The 17,386-nt window shown below is 35.6% G+C and overlaps 1 protein-coding gene across 4 annotated transcripts in view; it reads left to right on the top strand.

Annotated features, from left to right (window-relative positions):
• KCNH8 (potassium voltage-gated channel subfamily H member 8) overlaps positions 1–17,386 on the top strand; it is a 400,632-nt gene that overhangs the window by 243,469 nt on the left and 139,777 nt on the right. For 2 of the 4 annotated variants that reach the window (XM_072726752.1, XM_026006436.2), the window contains exons 6-7: positions 10,890–11,047; positions 16,235–16,442. In XM_072726752.1, coding sequence (XP_072582853.1) covers positions 10,890–11,047; positions 16,235–16,442 — 366 coding nt within the window. Of the gene's footprint in view, positions 1–10,886; positions 11,048–16,234; positions 16,443–17,386 lie in introns of all 4 variants that reach the window. The other 2 variants (XM_072726751.1, XM_072726750.1) reach the window with 1 other exon arrangement.

Below are 17,386 nucleotides of genomic sequence, written 5' to 3'. Positions count from 1 at the left end.
AGCATGCACATGCACGTGCACATGAGCGGGGGGAGGGAAAGAGGGAGAGGGAGAAGCAAAGTCCCTGCTGAGCAGGGAGCCCAGTGCAGGGCTTGATCCCAGGGTCCTGGCAGAAGCTTAACCCTCTGAACCACCCAGACATCCCCAAACCAGATTTTAAAACAAAGACTGTAACAAGAAATGAAGAGTATTATATTATAATTAAGGGATCTATACATCAAGAAGACCTAATAATCATAAATATTTATAGAGTATCCAAAAATATAAATCAATTAATAACAAACATTAAAAAACTCATTGATAGTAATACAACAATAGTGGGAGACTTTACCCCCCACTTATGGCAATGGGCAGATCATCTAAGCAGAAAATCAACAAGGATACACAGGTTTGAATGACACGCTGGACTAAAGGGACTTAACAGATACATTCAGAACATTTTATCCTAAAGCAGGAAAATGAATATACATTCTTTTCAAGTACACATGGAATAGTCTCCAGAATAGATCACATACAGGGTCACAAATCAGCCTTCCACAAGTATAAAAAGTTGAGATCATACCAAGCATATTTTCCAACCACAATGCTATGAGATTTGAAGTCCACCACAAGAAAAAATTGGAAAAATCACTAATACATGAAGATTAAAGAACATCCCACCGAAGAATAAGTGGATCAACCAGGAAATTAAAGAAAAAATTAAAAAGTACATAGAAGCAAATGAAAATGAAAACATGGCAGTCCAAAACCTCTGGGATGCAACAATATACTGGGGAAGTATATTGCAAAACAGGCCTACCTCAAGAGGCAAGGAAAGTCTCAACTAGACAACCTAACTTTATATGTAAAGGAGCTAGAGAAGGAACAGTAAATAAAGCCTATAGCAGTAGAAGGGAAATAATAAAGATAAGAGCAAAAATAAATCATGTCCATACTACCCAAAGTAATCTACATATTTCATGCAATACCTTTCAAAATTCCACCAGCATTTTTTACAGAGTTAGAACAAACTATCCTAAAATTTGTATGGAATCACACACAAAGAAAATCCAAATAGACCAAGCAATCCTGGAAAAGAAAAGAAAAGCAGGAAGCATCATGAATCTGATATTGAGCTTTATTATAAAACTGTAGTCATCAAAAAAAAAAAATAAAAAAAAAATAAAACTGTAGTCATCAAGATAGTATGGTACTGGCACAAAACCAGACACATAGATCAATGGAACAGAATAGAAAACTCAAGAATGGATACAGTCAACTCAGAAAGTTAAAAACAGAACTACCCTATGATCCAGGCAAACTATGGAAAGAGCCCAAATGTCCATCAACTGATGAATGGGTAAAGAAGATGTAGTATATATACACAATAGAATATTATTCAGCCATCAAAAAGAATGAAATCTTGCCATTTGCAATGATGTGGATGGAGCTAGAGGGTATTATGATAAGTGAAATAAGTCAGAAAAGGACAAATACCATATGATTTCACTCATGTGGAATTAAAGAAACAAAACAGATGAACATATGTGACAGGGGTGAGATCGAGGGAAACAAACATAAGAGACTCTTAAAGATAGAGAACTAACTGTGGAGAGTTGATGGGGGGTGATGGGGTGGGGCATGGGCTAGATGAGTGATGGATATTAAAGAGGACACTTGTATCAATGAGCACCGGGTGTTGTATGTAAGTGATGAATCACTGAATTCTAATCCTGAAACCAGTATTGCACTGTGTATTGACTAACTAGAATGTAAATAAAAATTTGAAGAAAAAAATAAAAACATTTTTAAAAGATGCCAAATAACATTAAATATTAGCAACCCATAGTCAAAATACAACATAATTATCTTCTTATGACTCTAAAAAGTACCTAAATTTCAAAAAGTAATTCATAAATCTGACCAGAAGAATTCCCTTCCTAAGCTGAAGAATTATAATAAAAAATGTTTTGTGGTTGTATACAGGAGACTTTAAATTACAGGTCTCCCATTTTCTAGTTGGGTAACCATGGGCAAGTTAATTCTGAGCCTGTAACCTATCACTAAATGGACGTAATACCTAATTCATAGTGAACATATGAGGATCAAAATAGATAATACATATAAAGCACTTAAAACAAGCCCTATCAGGTAAGAAGACTTTTTAAAATGCTGTTATTATGCTCATTTTTTCAATAATCCTATTGTAATGTTAGCACTATATATCATGTGTATCAGATCTATAAAGTAACAATAAAAGTAATAGTATTAATTTCTTAGATAGATTTAGATAAGTCATTCACTGTCCCTCTCTCTCAGTTTTGAAGCCTATAGAATGGTAGTAGTACTACGTATTACTCATATTACTAATACAGATAACAACAATGGCAGCTAATACCTGCTCAGTGATTTATAACCCACAAAGTGTGACTACAGATACTCACTGTTAGCTACTCTGCTCTATAGCCTTTTAGGAATACATACCTGTCAGGACGGGCAGTGGTAACAAGTCACTTCAAAATCTCAGTGGGATATAACACAAAGGTTTATGTCTCCCTCATGCTATGTGTCCATTGTGAGTCAGCTGTGAGCTCTGCCCACTGTAGTCACTCAGAAACCCAGGCTGACAGAGATTCCATCTTGCCACATGTTCCCATGATCATCAAGGCAGGGAGAAGAGTACAGTAGCTCTCAAAATTTTGCTCAGAGTGTTTCAGGCTCCTCCTGCTCTCATAGTTTTAGCCAAAGTGAGGCACACAACTTCCTCAAGTGGTAGGGAAATATAATCATAACAGGAAGTAGAGAGGCAGGAATATTTGGTAAACAGCAATAAAGACTGCCATAAATACTAAGGGTACTAGTTTCCTCAAATATGAAAATGATCAGAAAGTCCTAATTAAAATGTGAAATAATATGTAATCATAAAAGACCTTATTATTTAATCTAAAATTTTTCTCTCTTATGAAGATATATGTGTTGGATTTCACTTTGGGGCAAACATTAATCATATCAATACATTTTTATCTATATTCATTTTCATCAATTCTAATTTTTATTACTTGTATAATCAATATTTATTCCATATGAAATTAGTAGATTTAAGTGTTTGGTTTTTTTTAAAAAAATTTCATGACTGGGTATTTATAGACATGACAGTCCTTATACTTTCTATTATACTTAAACTTGGAAATTTTACCCCTTGGTAAGTATAATTATAGACAGAATGTATACGCCAAAAGGATTTCTATATTTAAGTGGCATATGCATGGGTCATGATCTTTCAGTAGGTTTATGTTTAATCATTAAATTATTTTTATTAAAAATGATCTGGTAATTCCAAAGTTCAATATCTAATTTAGAGTTACATGTTACTGAAATGAAGTTGAATAATTTATAGGAAGGCAAAATTGGTAGTTTTTACACATACCAATATGCATGTTATGTGGAAAGCTTTTTACATGGTTAACTTATACAATAAAATTAAAGCAACATACAAGTCAATATAATAAAATAAATTAGTTTATAGATAAGAAGTGGGGGGTTTAATAGAGATATATTGGGAGTGTGTGTTGTCTCTTTTGATCTGCCACCATATTCAAAGATGGGATTTACTTTTGCACCAAAAGATAGAATGACATCAGATAATAAAATCAGAGTCTGTGGCATGCTTCTTTTGCACATTTTGTCCATCTTTAAATGCCAAGTGCCCTGCATGGGGCAAAGAGTACAACAGGTCACCAGTGGGGTTATTTTTATAGTACTTAAGGATGTGCCAAAGTTGAAAGGGAGAGCTATACTTTTGTTCTTTCAGTAAGGAAAAGGACCAGTCATTTGGGAGCAGTCTGTATGAAAAATGTGGGGAGATTTAAGTTGGCAAAAGTTTGCTTCAACTAATAGTAATATAAGAGGTTTTTTTTTTTTTAAAGATTTCCAAACAACTTACTAGGTTTGCATTACTAAAAATAGAACCAATTCTAGATGTATTATTAGGAACTTTATACTTCCGCCCAATTGGCAAAAATTTTAAGGTCTGATGACATAAGTATTGGTGAGACAGTAGAGTAACAAGGATTCTGAAAACACTGGTAGGAACATATGAATTTGCCATTGTCCACCACACTTCTGGGTACACCTGGGAATTAACTTTTGTCCTTCCTGATAGAGAAGAGTGACACCTTTGAAAATTTATGCCCTGCTTATAGGCAAATAGGGGCAGGGCAGGGTGCTTTTCTCATTTTTGCTTCTCTGTTATCTTCAGCTCAAAGTAATTGGTTTGCCACAATGACGTATTTTGGGATATTCTACCCTTTCAGTACCTTCCTTCCAAAAAGACAGTAGTCAAGTACGTGAACGAATTTCTTTTCCTTATTGTGTTAAAGACTTGAAATTCCTTTTCAAAGTAAAAATTGATAGGGTGCCTCACTATGTAAAATGAATAAAAGCTCAGCTTAAAAAGAGGAAGGGTGAAAAGGAGAAGGTGAAAAGCTCAAATCCTGTCTTCATGAGATTTTGTTGTGAAAACCATCAAGCTAGAGGAAAACACCAGGACTGGAAAAATCAGTAAGAGACCATTGAACAAAATGGAGATATTCAACCTGGGGCATGGAGAGAACTTGATGACTGATCTCTAATATTTATAGAAAGGGTTTTTGGGTGGAAGAGGTCAATGCATTTTGTGTTGCTACTTAAGACAAAACTAGGACCAAGGAAAGCAAGGAATAAGGAAGAAGGCAGTGGTTGGAAGAAAGTGATTTTTAGGTCCCTTCCCTTCTACATGGGTTCATGTAATGTTGAAGTTGAGGGTCAAAACCAATGTAGGAGTCCACCATGATAATGCAGGACACACTGGTACAAAACAGAAGTCAATATCAGTATAAAATGCCCCTTGATGCATCTGCTTGCATTCTTCTTCAGGCAATTGCTTTTAAGTGCTATTTCTCAGAGTCTGCTGACTTTTTTCCCCATAGATCTCTCATTTAAAGTAAGGAAGAGGAACATATGCTGACAAGATGAACAAGGATCGAGTGGTATGAAAATTTCATCCACTAACGTGGACAATCAGTTACATTCTTAGGTTTGCTAGTCCCTCAAACTTCTTCATTAATTAGCTCTCAGTTGTTCACCTTCCCACACCGAGCTCAATTTGCTGTGACACCATCCTGTTTCAGAGTGCCTCACAAGCAATAAAGAAAGATGGTATCTTTCAAATGAGTCGGCAGCTGGTTTAGTTAAATATCCTTCCACCCACGCTGTACTACATTGATTAATTTTTAAAGAAATGGCTAAATGAAGATATTAATTATTTGTATGTGGTATATATGCTCACATGCACACCATTATATTTTAATTTACTTTTTAACAAGTAAGCCAATATGACTTTTAAATTATTTCCCATCTGGCTTACGTACTAATAAAGAAGAAAATCTATTAATTTGTGCCATATCAAATTCACCCTTCTTTTTTCTTCTACTTTCTAATTATATGGTTCTCAAAGAAATCAAACTAGAAAAAATGGATTTAACCTTCTTGCTTTTTAGTCCACATATATAGCTGTTTAGTGTGGGAGTGAAAGGAAACATTTATTTTTGGAAGCCTTAACATTATAAAAACAGAACATGTACACGGTTATCTCTCTATTATCTATCTTTATTTTAATCATGCTTATGTAAAACTGAAATACAACAAGACAAATTGATTATCCTGAAAATAATTAAGTGCCATCTGAATCATCAGAGAATTCAATTATATTTTACCTCATTTTGATAGTGTATATTATGACCATTTTTTTGGAAACTGTATAAGCCACATAGAATACATATAATGATTCTCTATTGCCCTGGTTATTTACTCATTACACATGATACCAGCACCATGTGTTACAAGGGATTATATACATACAAACACATGAGACATTAAAGTCTTGAGGTGGTAAATTCTTATGAATTAATTTGTTACAGTTTTAGAATACTTTTCCTGGTTCAAACTGTGTGTGTGTGTGTGTGTGTGTGTGTGTGTGTGTGTGTGTGTGTATTAATGGACAATTGTACATGTTGATAATAAATGGAATTGAGAAAAATTACATATAGAAATTTGAATAATGAATATGCTTTCAACATTTGAGTATTTTTCAACATGTTGAGTATTTTTCAACATAAAGTCAAAAAACATTGTACTTTGCTTTCCAGATGTCTCAAAATAGAAACCACACTGTTGCCTTTCAGGTAGGTTGTGGATTTTCTGGAGGAGAGCACATTCTTACCGTAACATTTGAATGAGTCATTGATTTAATTGCTAAAGGTACAAAACCTTTGAGAGAAGTGAGACAAGCACGGGGAGGGGGAGCAGCTGCAGCCAATGTTTGCCAAGCTCCACTTTGCTGCCATGATTCTCTTATGAGGGACTACAGATCTGGAGTCTTTTATTCTTTTTCTTCCTCAGAATCTTATTTTATTCTATGCTTCCCTTGTGCTTAGAGAACTTGTGTCACCATCTCTGTCCTTCCATTTAAGGAGATATTTACAAGCATTGAGTTCTCTTGAACTGTGTTTCTCTCGTGTTTCTTGAACACAGAGAGAAAATAGAGTATTCTCTGTTGTCCCTAGACAGAATCAAAGACAGTTCATTTCCTTACATTCAATTCTATGACTCCTTTGTCACTTCTGTGACATTCTTGTTCCTAGGTGGTGCTGATGCTGAGTTTGATCTAAGGGATATGTTCAGAAATGTGCTTCCCTGCACCAACCTATTGTTATTCCCTCTAAAATATTGGGAAGTGCAGTAAATCTTGAGGAGAATGGAAAGAAAATGGGATCAAGTGTAAATAGATGTCCTATCCTTTGTTGCTTACTCTCTTCATGGCTTTAAACAAGGCCCTTAAGGGACACCTGAGTGGTTCAGTTGGTTAAGAATTTGCCTTCAGCTCAGGTCATGTTCCCAGGGTCCTGGAATTGAGCCCTGTCTTGGGCTCCCTGCTCAGTGGGGAGTCTGCTTCTCCCTGTCCCGGTGCTGCTCCCCTTGCTTGTGCTCTCATATTCTGTCAAATAAATAAATAAAATCTTTAAAAACAATACAAAACAAAGTCCTTAAGTCTCTTGAGTCATTGATAAAATAGTACACCTGAGAGAGTTGGTATTGTCACACAAATTAATGAATGTGAGAATATTTTTGTATATCACAATACACCAGAATTATGTCTATTTTTATGCATATGACAAAAGTAAGTTTCTTAGAAATGAGCTTTCCAAAAATAATGCTAATCATCGAATAAACCTACAGTTTTGCACAACAATAGGACTACCATCCTGGAAATCTTAGAATATAATGTATGTTTAGTTTTTTTACCTGAAAAGAAAACTAAAGTATTCATGTATCTCAGAAGTAGATTTGTATCCATAGATTAAAAAAAGAATCTTTTATATTCTTTAACTATTATTACTATTTGTGTATAAAAGTCTTATAATTACTCTTTTTTAAAACCTAAAATTAGCATATCTCCTTTTTTCACCCAATTAACTCAAATGACTAACAAATTATTTTTTAAAAGCTTTCTAAACTGATATTCTGTAATGATTCATCCATGAAAATGTCTTTTCTATTCAGAAGTCTGCACCTCTTTTATCTTTTAGTCAAACACATAATTTACTACACAGCTTTAAAAATGCCACATCAATCAACCAAAGGCCAATCATTTTATTCATTCCTCTATTCATGAGAATGCCCCAGAAATGTGGATGGTGGCAGTGGGTTTTCTGTGAAATTTGTGGTAGAACAGGTATTCAGTTAGTAAATATGCAAGGAATTTGTTCCTCTAATTTTTTTTCCTTTCTTCAAGTCTTTATTTAAATTCTAGTTAGTTAACATATAGTGTAATAATTGGTTTCAAGAGTAGAATTTAGTGATTCTGTACCTCCAATCTTATAATGAACAAGGAGACTTATCTCGGTCTGTGTTATGGAAACAACAGATCGCCCACCAAAGGGCTTGGTAAACAACTCTGGATTTCTCACTCATAAAATGAAAACCTAAATCCCTAATCTGAGCTTTCTTTTGGAAACCAGGAATTTGAAATCCCTGCTTTATTTCAGCAATTAGTGGCCTCATCTGTTGTACTGACTTGCTAATAAGAAACACATGAGCCCAGAAAGTAAAAGAAAGAATGAGATGTTCACCTGCTACCATAACTATCTGATGGCATTCCATGGTCTGTCCATTCTTGGCAGCTAAGCTTCAATGATGCATTAGTACTTTGCCGTGATAGCACTTTTACTCTGCAGAAGTCACCTTGGGATTGTTTTCATCTTTTTTTTTAAGATTTTATTTATTTATTCATGAGAGAGAGAGAGGGAGGGAGAGAGAGAGAGAGAGAGAGAGAGAGAGAGAGGCAGAGACACAGGCAGAGGGAGAAGCAGGCTCCATGCAGGGAGCCCGACGTGGACTCAATCTCGGGTCTCCAGGATCATGCCCTGGGCTGAAGGCAGCGCTAAACCGCTGAGCCACTGGGGCTGCCCCTGTTTTCATCTTTTGTGAATCATTTAGCCACTGCTTCTTCCTTTCACATTCTCAATATTAGCAACAGAACTATTTCAATATTTTTATTTTTTGCCAAAATTGTGACTGTTAATAATGCCATTTTTAAAAAGCTTGATCATTCACAATAGACTAGAAAAGCCATTGTTTCCTTTTTAAGTCACCTAGAACTTGCGTCCAGACTTGGGGCATGACTGGCCTCTGTGAAGTTACCAAAGCCAAAGCACCGAATTGGAAATTAGGAGACTTGGATTTGAGTCTTGCTCTTCCACTGACTAGCTGAGGAGTTTAATCCTATGCTTCAGTTTCATCGTTTGTGTGACTCTGGACAAATCATTTGAGTTTCTTTGTGCTTCAGTTTCCTCATCTGTAAAAGAGGATAATAAAAGTGCCTACTGTGTAGCATTGCTATAAGTAGTACATGGGATTATGATTATGAAGGACCCAGAACAGTACTGGGCTTATGCCAACAGCATGTGTGTCATCTGTAATAATGTAACAGTAATCTGTCTTGTCATAGTTCTTGTATTCTCTCTCCTCACAAGGTATAATGAGAACCAAATGATGGAATACATGTTGTAGTCATCTTTGTATTGAAAACTCATATGGCTGTTGGAAGAATTCATTTCCTTAGGATGGAAATTTCTTACTAGATGTCAGCCAGGGGCCACTCTCAGCAATTGGAGACTCCCTACCCTTCCTGCCACATGGCCTTTTCCACATTATCGCAGTTGCCTCCTTCCAGGCCAGAAAGAGCATTTCTCACTGGTTTCCAATCCCTTACCACTTGCTGAAGAAAACTTGCTTGTATAGGGCTTACCTGATCAAGTCGGCCACCCAGGCAAATCTTCCTTTAGTCAGATCCTACATGAGGATGGCATGATATCTTATCATGCTCACAGGTTCCACCCTCACTTAAGGGGAGGAGATCATATTAGAGTAAGGGTCATCTTTGAATTCTGCCTACCACAAACGTGAACAGGAAGTGAAAAGTAAATTGACATGCCAAGTGCACATTCTTGTATGTTGCATCGCTGTCATCCTCATCGTGTTCATGATATCAAATTTTTATCATCATACAACCCTATTCTTATTTTCAAAGGTTTAAATAAACTGTAAAGATTATTCCAATTCATTCGATAACCATGTGATTTAGCTTTGCATTTGCTTCATAACTCTCTCAATTCCTATTCGCTTTGGCGTATTTAACCTCCAACATTCTCTCCTTTGATCTTTGAGTCAATGACTCATGGCACTCCCCAACAACAAAGTTCATGAAGAAGTATGTTCTGTTGAATTCACTAACCCATAAAATACTCAACCATTATCCCCCTTACATATATATATTCAGCAATCCTGAACTTCCCTATGGCCTGATTGTGCTCAACTCTAAAACAAACTAGGGAAAAGGTAATCTTTTCCGATGCTTTAATGATATTGAACCCAGAGACTAATATAACAGACTCTGAGATGTTTATTCATAAACAGCAGGAGAGAGCCTAAGATGATCCTTGTGGCTCTGGCTGTCATCTGACCAGTGCTCGTAAGGGCCTCACATATTGTAAAAAAGTTCAATAAATAATAAAATATAACATAAATTTAAAGTAAGTATGACTATAAAATAAAAATATAATAAAAGAATGATGTAGAGAAAAATTGGAAATGATTACATCATCCATGAAAATGGAATGGGGAAACTGGACCTAGAAATCCAAACAAGAATCCTCTGGCACTTTCTTAATATAAGTGCTTTTAGGGCAGAGATGAGTTTTATGCCTACACAGAAATTAGTAAAACATTGTTCATGAAACAAAGTAAATTTTTATTTAAAAAAGAATACAGACTAGAAATTACATCTGTGTTCAAATTATCTTTGCCACTTTTGATCATGGATGTGTTACTTTGCCTCACTGACCGTTTTGTCTGTTTAATGTGGAGGTAATACTGTCTACTTAAGAACATGTTCTGAGGAGTAAGTGAAATAACCTATGCTAAGTTTTTAGGACAATGCCCAGTACATAATGAGCATTTAGTAAGTGATGACTATTGTTGTTTTGTTATTTTTATTCATTTTAGTTATATTAACACATGGCCCAATGTCTGGAATGTATTAAGTGCTCAGAAAACATCACTTTCTTCACTCTTCTTCAGTACCTGTTTGTTGAATTGAACTGGATCTGTAAAGAAGAGTATTTCAGATATTATCAGTCTGGTTACCATTTGTCTAATTTTATTTAATTTTATACAATTTTCTTCCTCCCTCTTCCTCCCTGCCTGAATGCCTGTCTTCCTCCCTTCATCCTTCCTTCTTTCCTTGTCTTTCCTTCTTTACTTCTTCTCTCTGTACCTTCCTTCTCTTTCTCTTATCTTTTTTTCTCAAGCAGATATTATTTTAAATTTCCGAACAACCTATGTCAGCAAGTCTGGCCAAGTTATCTTTGAAGCGAGATCAATTTGCATCCACTATGTCACAACCTGGTTCATCATTGATTTAATTGCCGCTCTGCCTTTTGATCTCCTGTATGCTTTCAACGTCACAGTGGTGAGTACAGAGGGTCCTTCCACATGATCTTGAAGGTGATTTTTAACCCTGTGTTTGTTTTCTACATATTCAGGTTTTAAGCATTTGTGACAATTTGTATGTCCAGGACCTTGTGCCCTCCTGAATATAGATGCCAAAGTGACCAATGGTACGCAGACCATGGAGTTCCACTTAAGAGAGTTGCTTCCTTTTGAAATCTGCATTATCTGTATGAGTTATTTAAATACATAGACCAGGAAATAAGAAAAGCCTGAGTTTATCATCAATACTGACTCACAGAACAAATCCTTTGATAAGGAAACCATCTGCAGGAATACAGGCATTACTATGTATTACTTAGGCAGATATTTACATCAGGAATTTAGTGGAGAGTTTAAGATTTCTTCCAGTTTGATTACTTTTACTCTCTACCTCTTGAGTATTTCATTACTTACTGGCAAAACAAATAAAAGACTGATCAAGATAGAGAAGAATATTGAAATTAAAAAAAATAAAAAGAATTCAACCACTTCTTAGAAGTCCTTATAAAAATGTTGGGTGGGGCAAAAGCCTAAAAGACACTGACTGTGAACTTGAGAGCTCTCTTGGGTTTTTAACTTTTCTCTATGATTGTAACTTCCCTTCTTCCTTCGTGGAAAGCCTTTATCCTCATGCCTCCTCGCAGGAAATAAAGTATGTCTACTTGTGGTAATAGCTATTTTTACTATTGAACAATTGTTGTTCTTAAAAGCATTAAGTGCTCACTTATACATAGAAAGAGTTTTAGGGAGGCATAATAGCATTTTGGGGCCAGTAATGCAATTTGCTGCTACAGTAACCAATTTTAGCAGGCAAAAATTTACTAAACATTAGTTCATATTAAACATATTTCTTACTCAGTTGACAACCCCTTGAGATTCTCTATCAAGAATTTAAAAGCATAGTTTTCAATACTAAAGTGATCAGTGTTTCAAATATAGTCATTATTGACTTCAGAATGAAGATTGAACTGTAATCCTGCCTATTGAGTACAGATTTGTGCACTTGTTAATTACCTATATAATAGTATTTTTTTCTTTTTCTTTCTTTTTTTTTTTTTGAAGATGGAAAGTTGAGGGTGTCAACATCTTTAAGAGGTTTATAAGTTAACTGAAAGGAAACCTCTGGAGAAAAATTTAGTATATAATATCAATCAGTGCCACATTGAGTTGTTATCCAGGCTTTTTAAAGTGCTTTTTAAAATTGAATTTGACTAGATAAGTGTGCTATAATGAAAGTGTAATGACTTAAAACAAGGCTTTGCAAGACTGCAACAAAAAATTTTCAAAAGAAGTACATAATTTACAAAATGCTAAGAAAACTTTTCCACATTCTCCTGGAGAATTCTTAAATAAATGGTGTTGAATAGACTGTGTTCTAAATTAACTTGCTGCTTTGCTACTACATACTAATAATACTTTTTTATGTTCCATTTCTCTTTGGGGACTGAGCAAATAGAATGATTTAAAATATATATTGCATCATTATATTATAAAATCTATAAAATTTTAAGATACATAATATGTTTATATATCCTCATTGCCTAAAATTAACACAAAGGATTTCTGACAAAATCTAATTCTCATATTTTGATGAATTTTAAATACTTGTACACCTTTACTGCATTCTTGCTCCCTTTCTTCATTCTGCCTTGTGAAATCTGGCACTAATACTTTATAAAGAATACAAATTATAGATCAACATCTCTGTTAGAAAGAAAGGGAAAGGAAGGAATAAAGGAATCTCTCTTATCAGTGATGATTTTTCAGTGTCTCAGTGGAGTGAGAATATGATCATTAACAGATTGGCACATAAAGTTGCAATGCCCCCAAATAAATGAGTTAAGATGAAATCGTCTATTTTAACAGAAAAGCTTGTTCAATGTATTATATTTACTTCCCAGGAAAACATAAGTTACGAAGAAAAGTTTATGCATTATGCAATTTTTTTAAAAGATTTTATTTATTTATTTACGAGGGGCACAGAGAGAGAGGCAGAGATATGGGCAGAGGGAGAAGCAGGCTCCCCACAGGGAACCCGATGCAAGACTCCATCCCCAGATCCCAGGATCATGCCCTGAGCCGAAGGCAGATGCTCAACTGCTGAGCCACCCAGGCTTCCCACATTATGCAATTTCTATACTGCACAGGCTTACCAAAAAAAAGGAAATAAATCAATCAATCAATAAATAAACACAGGTGTTGGCTTTCCAGATCTAAAATACATTCAGTGTCAGTGCATCTCTGTAAATGACACTCAAAAATACATTACAACCATCAAAAATATATTGAATGCTCTAATTTTGATTCTGACTATAATTGCTGATAGTAAATGTTTTATATACACTCACATTTCTTTAATAAAACTTACTATGTGTAAGTCATTATGGAAAGGCACTCTGAATGACAAAGTTGTGAATGAAACAGAAAATATGATAAAGTGAAAAAGGCAAAAATATAAATCCTTATATTAGGTCTTAATACTTACCGTCTGAGTGTCTTCCTTGGGGAAGTTAAACATCAAAAATGGCAAAATGAGCATAAAAATGAGCATAAAAATCGCTACAGGGTTTCTCAGCAGCCTAAAAAGGCAACATTTTTATAAACTATCTTGCTAAGTGTCAAACACGCAGAAAGACCTTGGTACATGTTAATCAAATTCTCTCTCTCTCTCTCTCCCCTAGTGGATAGCCAGGGGGTGGTCATGTCCACTTAGTAATAGGGGAAACTCCCATTTGATGGGAGGTACTGATGAGTGTACATCACACTCTTGTGCCTGTCTTTAAGGTGCCTCTAATTTTTATCACTGACAAATTCAGGATAGCATCCCAAAAGTAGAAAGATACTTTGTTTTTTCCAGATTATATATTTCCAACTAAATCAAATATGCCTCTTTCTTCTGTCATTCATTAAGGGACCAAACTCTCATTTTATAGCAAGAAGCTATTGACTCAGATGGGAATAAGTATATTTTTTTTCAAAAGTGTCAGCAAAATCACTAAGGCTGTCTCGTCCTGGACACCATGTCCTTTATCTTTTCAAAAGACTATTGTTCTCATGTAAGGGCAGCCCCCCATTCTTCCCTTGAACATCTTCTTTCTGGTCAAAGGAAATGGGGAGTTCCTTACATTAGTATTCTATGGTCATTGGTGTCTTAGTCTGCTCAGGCTGCTATAACAAAATATCATTGATTGGGTGGCTTGAACAATAGAAATTTTTCTCCATTCTGAAGTCTGGGAAGTCCAAGATCAAGGTTCTAGCCAGTTTTGTTTTTGATGAGGGCTCTCTTCCTGTCATATAGACTGCTGTCTTCTTGCTATGTTTTCACATGGCAAGGGGAGAGAGAGACATTGGGTTAAGGAGAGAGGAAGTCAGGGAGAAAGGGAGAGGGAGTCAGGGAGAAAGGGAGACATTGGGTTAAGGAGGAGAGAGGATACTCTCTGGGCTTTTCTTGTAAGTGCACTAACCCATCTTGAGGATCCTACCCTTATGGCACCATTTAAACCAAATTACTTCCCAAAGGCCCCATCATCAATTATCATCACATTGAGGGTTAGGATTTCAACACATGAGATTTAGAAAGACAAACTTCAGTCCACAGCAAATGACTTTTTCCCTTTGAGACTTCTGTTTGGGGTTTTATTTCAAGTACAAAACTGTCATCTATCTATCATATTCTTCTACCATAAAACAAACTCCACTGTCAGTAATTCCTCTAAGTTACAAAGTAGATATTCCAAAGTACTGGCATTTAATCATCTGGTTTACAATGAGCTGGAAAAATGACAGATGAGAACTTGGCCGTGAAGGAGATGAAAATAAAACTTGACATAGAAGAATGAGAAAAAGAAAAGCACAGCTAGCCGACCTTACTATTTTATTATATTTCAGTATAGAATAATTCACAAGATTACAAATGAAAACACTTTAATTGAATTTCTATTATTATATTAAATGTAGAGTGTTTTGTATCTCAATTTATTACCCATCCATTCATTCAACATATATTTATTGAGCACTTACTATATGTCAGGCACTGCTCTAGGTACGAGTTTCTTAGACATAAGGAGAGATGAATAGTGGAGGAAGGAATTGGAAGTCAACTAACTCCAGAGCTAATTATAAAGGCAAATTTCCAGAAGATGCTGGCTGTGTTTATGATTCTGTCTTTAGGAAATACCGTTTTTAGGGGTAGTCATACAAACCACTTTCTTCCCCTGTATTTATGGTTTTTTCCACACCCCTTCCCAAATTAGAAAAAGTTGAGTAATTTGTCAAACTCTATTTGCATATAAGCCTATACTTTATTTGCCTTTTCTATTTTAGATTGCTTATTGAGGCTCATTGAGGTGTGAAAGAGTATACATTAGTGCACCACATGTGTTGTTAATAAGGACATTGACCATTCTGGTGGACACCAATGGTGCACATTTTTCAGTTGGGCGCTTGAAGTCAGGAAAATAATCCCTTAGCAACAAGTATACTGTTTAGTGCATACAAAGTCAGGACGTAGGAGAGTTTTCAAAATTGTGTTCATTTTATTTTGGTTCTCTAAACGTATTTGAGAGAGGGCTCAGGATGTATAAGTTTCAGGCACATGTTTTCCCTGTCTATTCAGCAATGTTAGAAGGAAGAGAGCACAGCACATGAGACAGAACATGCTACTGGCATTTTTGAGTAGATCTTATACAAGTTTGATAAATCTAATCACTGTGTTTTCCAAAACTAAGTTATCTTTATTGCCACTTCACAGGGTTTTACTTCATCATGTATCACTTATTGTTATAAAGCCGCTCTTACACTGAGGAAGGGATGTGGAATTGAAAGAAAATGTGTGTAATAGGTGGAGACACCTTATGTTCAGTCCTGAAACCATAATGTGTTTCAGTTGTTTATCGTAAAATACAAAATTATATTCAACCAAATAGGTTGAGAAAAACAGATAAATCTTAAGGAAAATAAGAATTAATTTAAAGAAATTTTCTTTTGTTCTATCACTTCTTGATATGTTAAGAAATGAGATTGGTATGGTCATGAAAAATGACCATAGCATTGGGATCATGATTATACTTAATTTCAAGAACTTTTCAGGACAGCTGTAAGTTAAAGTAACGTCATAACATGGAATGAGCCCATGGGTCAAGTTGTGCTGCCCTGTCTCCTCCCACAGGTGTCTCTCGTGCATCTCCTGAAGACAGTCCGGCTGCTGCGTCTTTTGCGTCTCCTGCAGAAGTTGGACCGTTATTCTCAGCATAGCACAATCGTCCTGACTCTGCTCATGTCCATGTTTGCACTTCTTGCACACTGGATGGCGTGTATCTGGTATGTCATTGGAAAAATGGAGAGGGAAGACAACAGCCTTCTGAAGTGGGAAGTTGGTAAGGGCTTACATTTGTCACATTTTCCATTTTTAAGTGAAAAGGAAGATTGTCTAGAATTTGGAGGAGGTGAAAGATGAGTCCATAAATATGTCCTCTGACTGTCAATTTGTCTAATAATTTTTAGAGGTGGAGTGGGCTGGGTCCATGATCAAGTGATTTCTCTTGAGAAAGTTTTCTGGAAAATCCTTATATATTTTTTAAAGAGTAATCAGTTTTCAATGAGTTAACTGTTCAAAATGACCAGCCAGGCTATAGAAGTGTTCAGATAAGTAATGTGTTATATTATCTGACATCTCCAAATCAGGGCTAGTACCATTGGAACAGTGGGCAACTGGCCTATGGCCAATCACTGCAATGAGACAGAGAGAGAATGTATTGTAATGACCCACTTGCCACATTTAGTATACTCCGGGAATTTGGGATGATAGAGGGGACTGGATATCAACAAATATAATTTGTAGAATTTTGTGTCCCCATAATACATGGGAATTTAAGGGAGATTTTTTCCAAGGGTTACATAATTCTGCATAAATGAATCTAAAATGTTCTGCACAGGAACACATTTTTAAACTTATGTTAACCACAAGAACTTTACAGAAAATGAAATTCTGAAGGCTATAACCCTCTATCCAAAAATATTTGCATTCTTCTCCCAGTCATTGCCTTTAGAGAATTGTCATAGTACACCGTGTAGAATTCTTTTTTTTTTTTTCTTAATCTGACATTTCATCAAAAGAATCTGTTTCTTGGTTGGCTAGAAATTCTTCACTTCTTTTCTCCAAAAATCAATCTTGAACTTTTGGAAGCTCAGACCCTTGCACAGGGATGAAGCCACAAGAGATTCCCGAGAGAGAAAGATGCTCTAACTTTTCATACCCGTACTTAATGGCAGAATGCATTTGGAACATCCCTGGGTTGCCTCTCATAATGCCACCCTTTCA

Source organism: Vulpes vulpes, chromosome 11 (assembly GCF_048418805.1).
Source record: "Vulpes vulpes isolate BD-2025 chromosome 11, VulVul3, whole genome shotgun sequence".
Taxonomy (NCBI): domain Eukaryota; kingdom Metazoa; phylum Chordata; class Mammalia; order Carnivora; family Canidae; genus Vulpes; species Vulpes vulpes.
The sequence above is the reverse complement of the archived record's forward strand: the minus strand, read 5'-3'. Positions and strand labels throughout refer to the sequence as shown.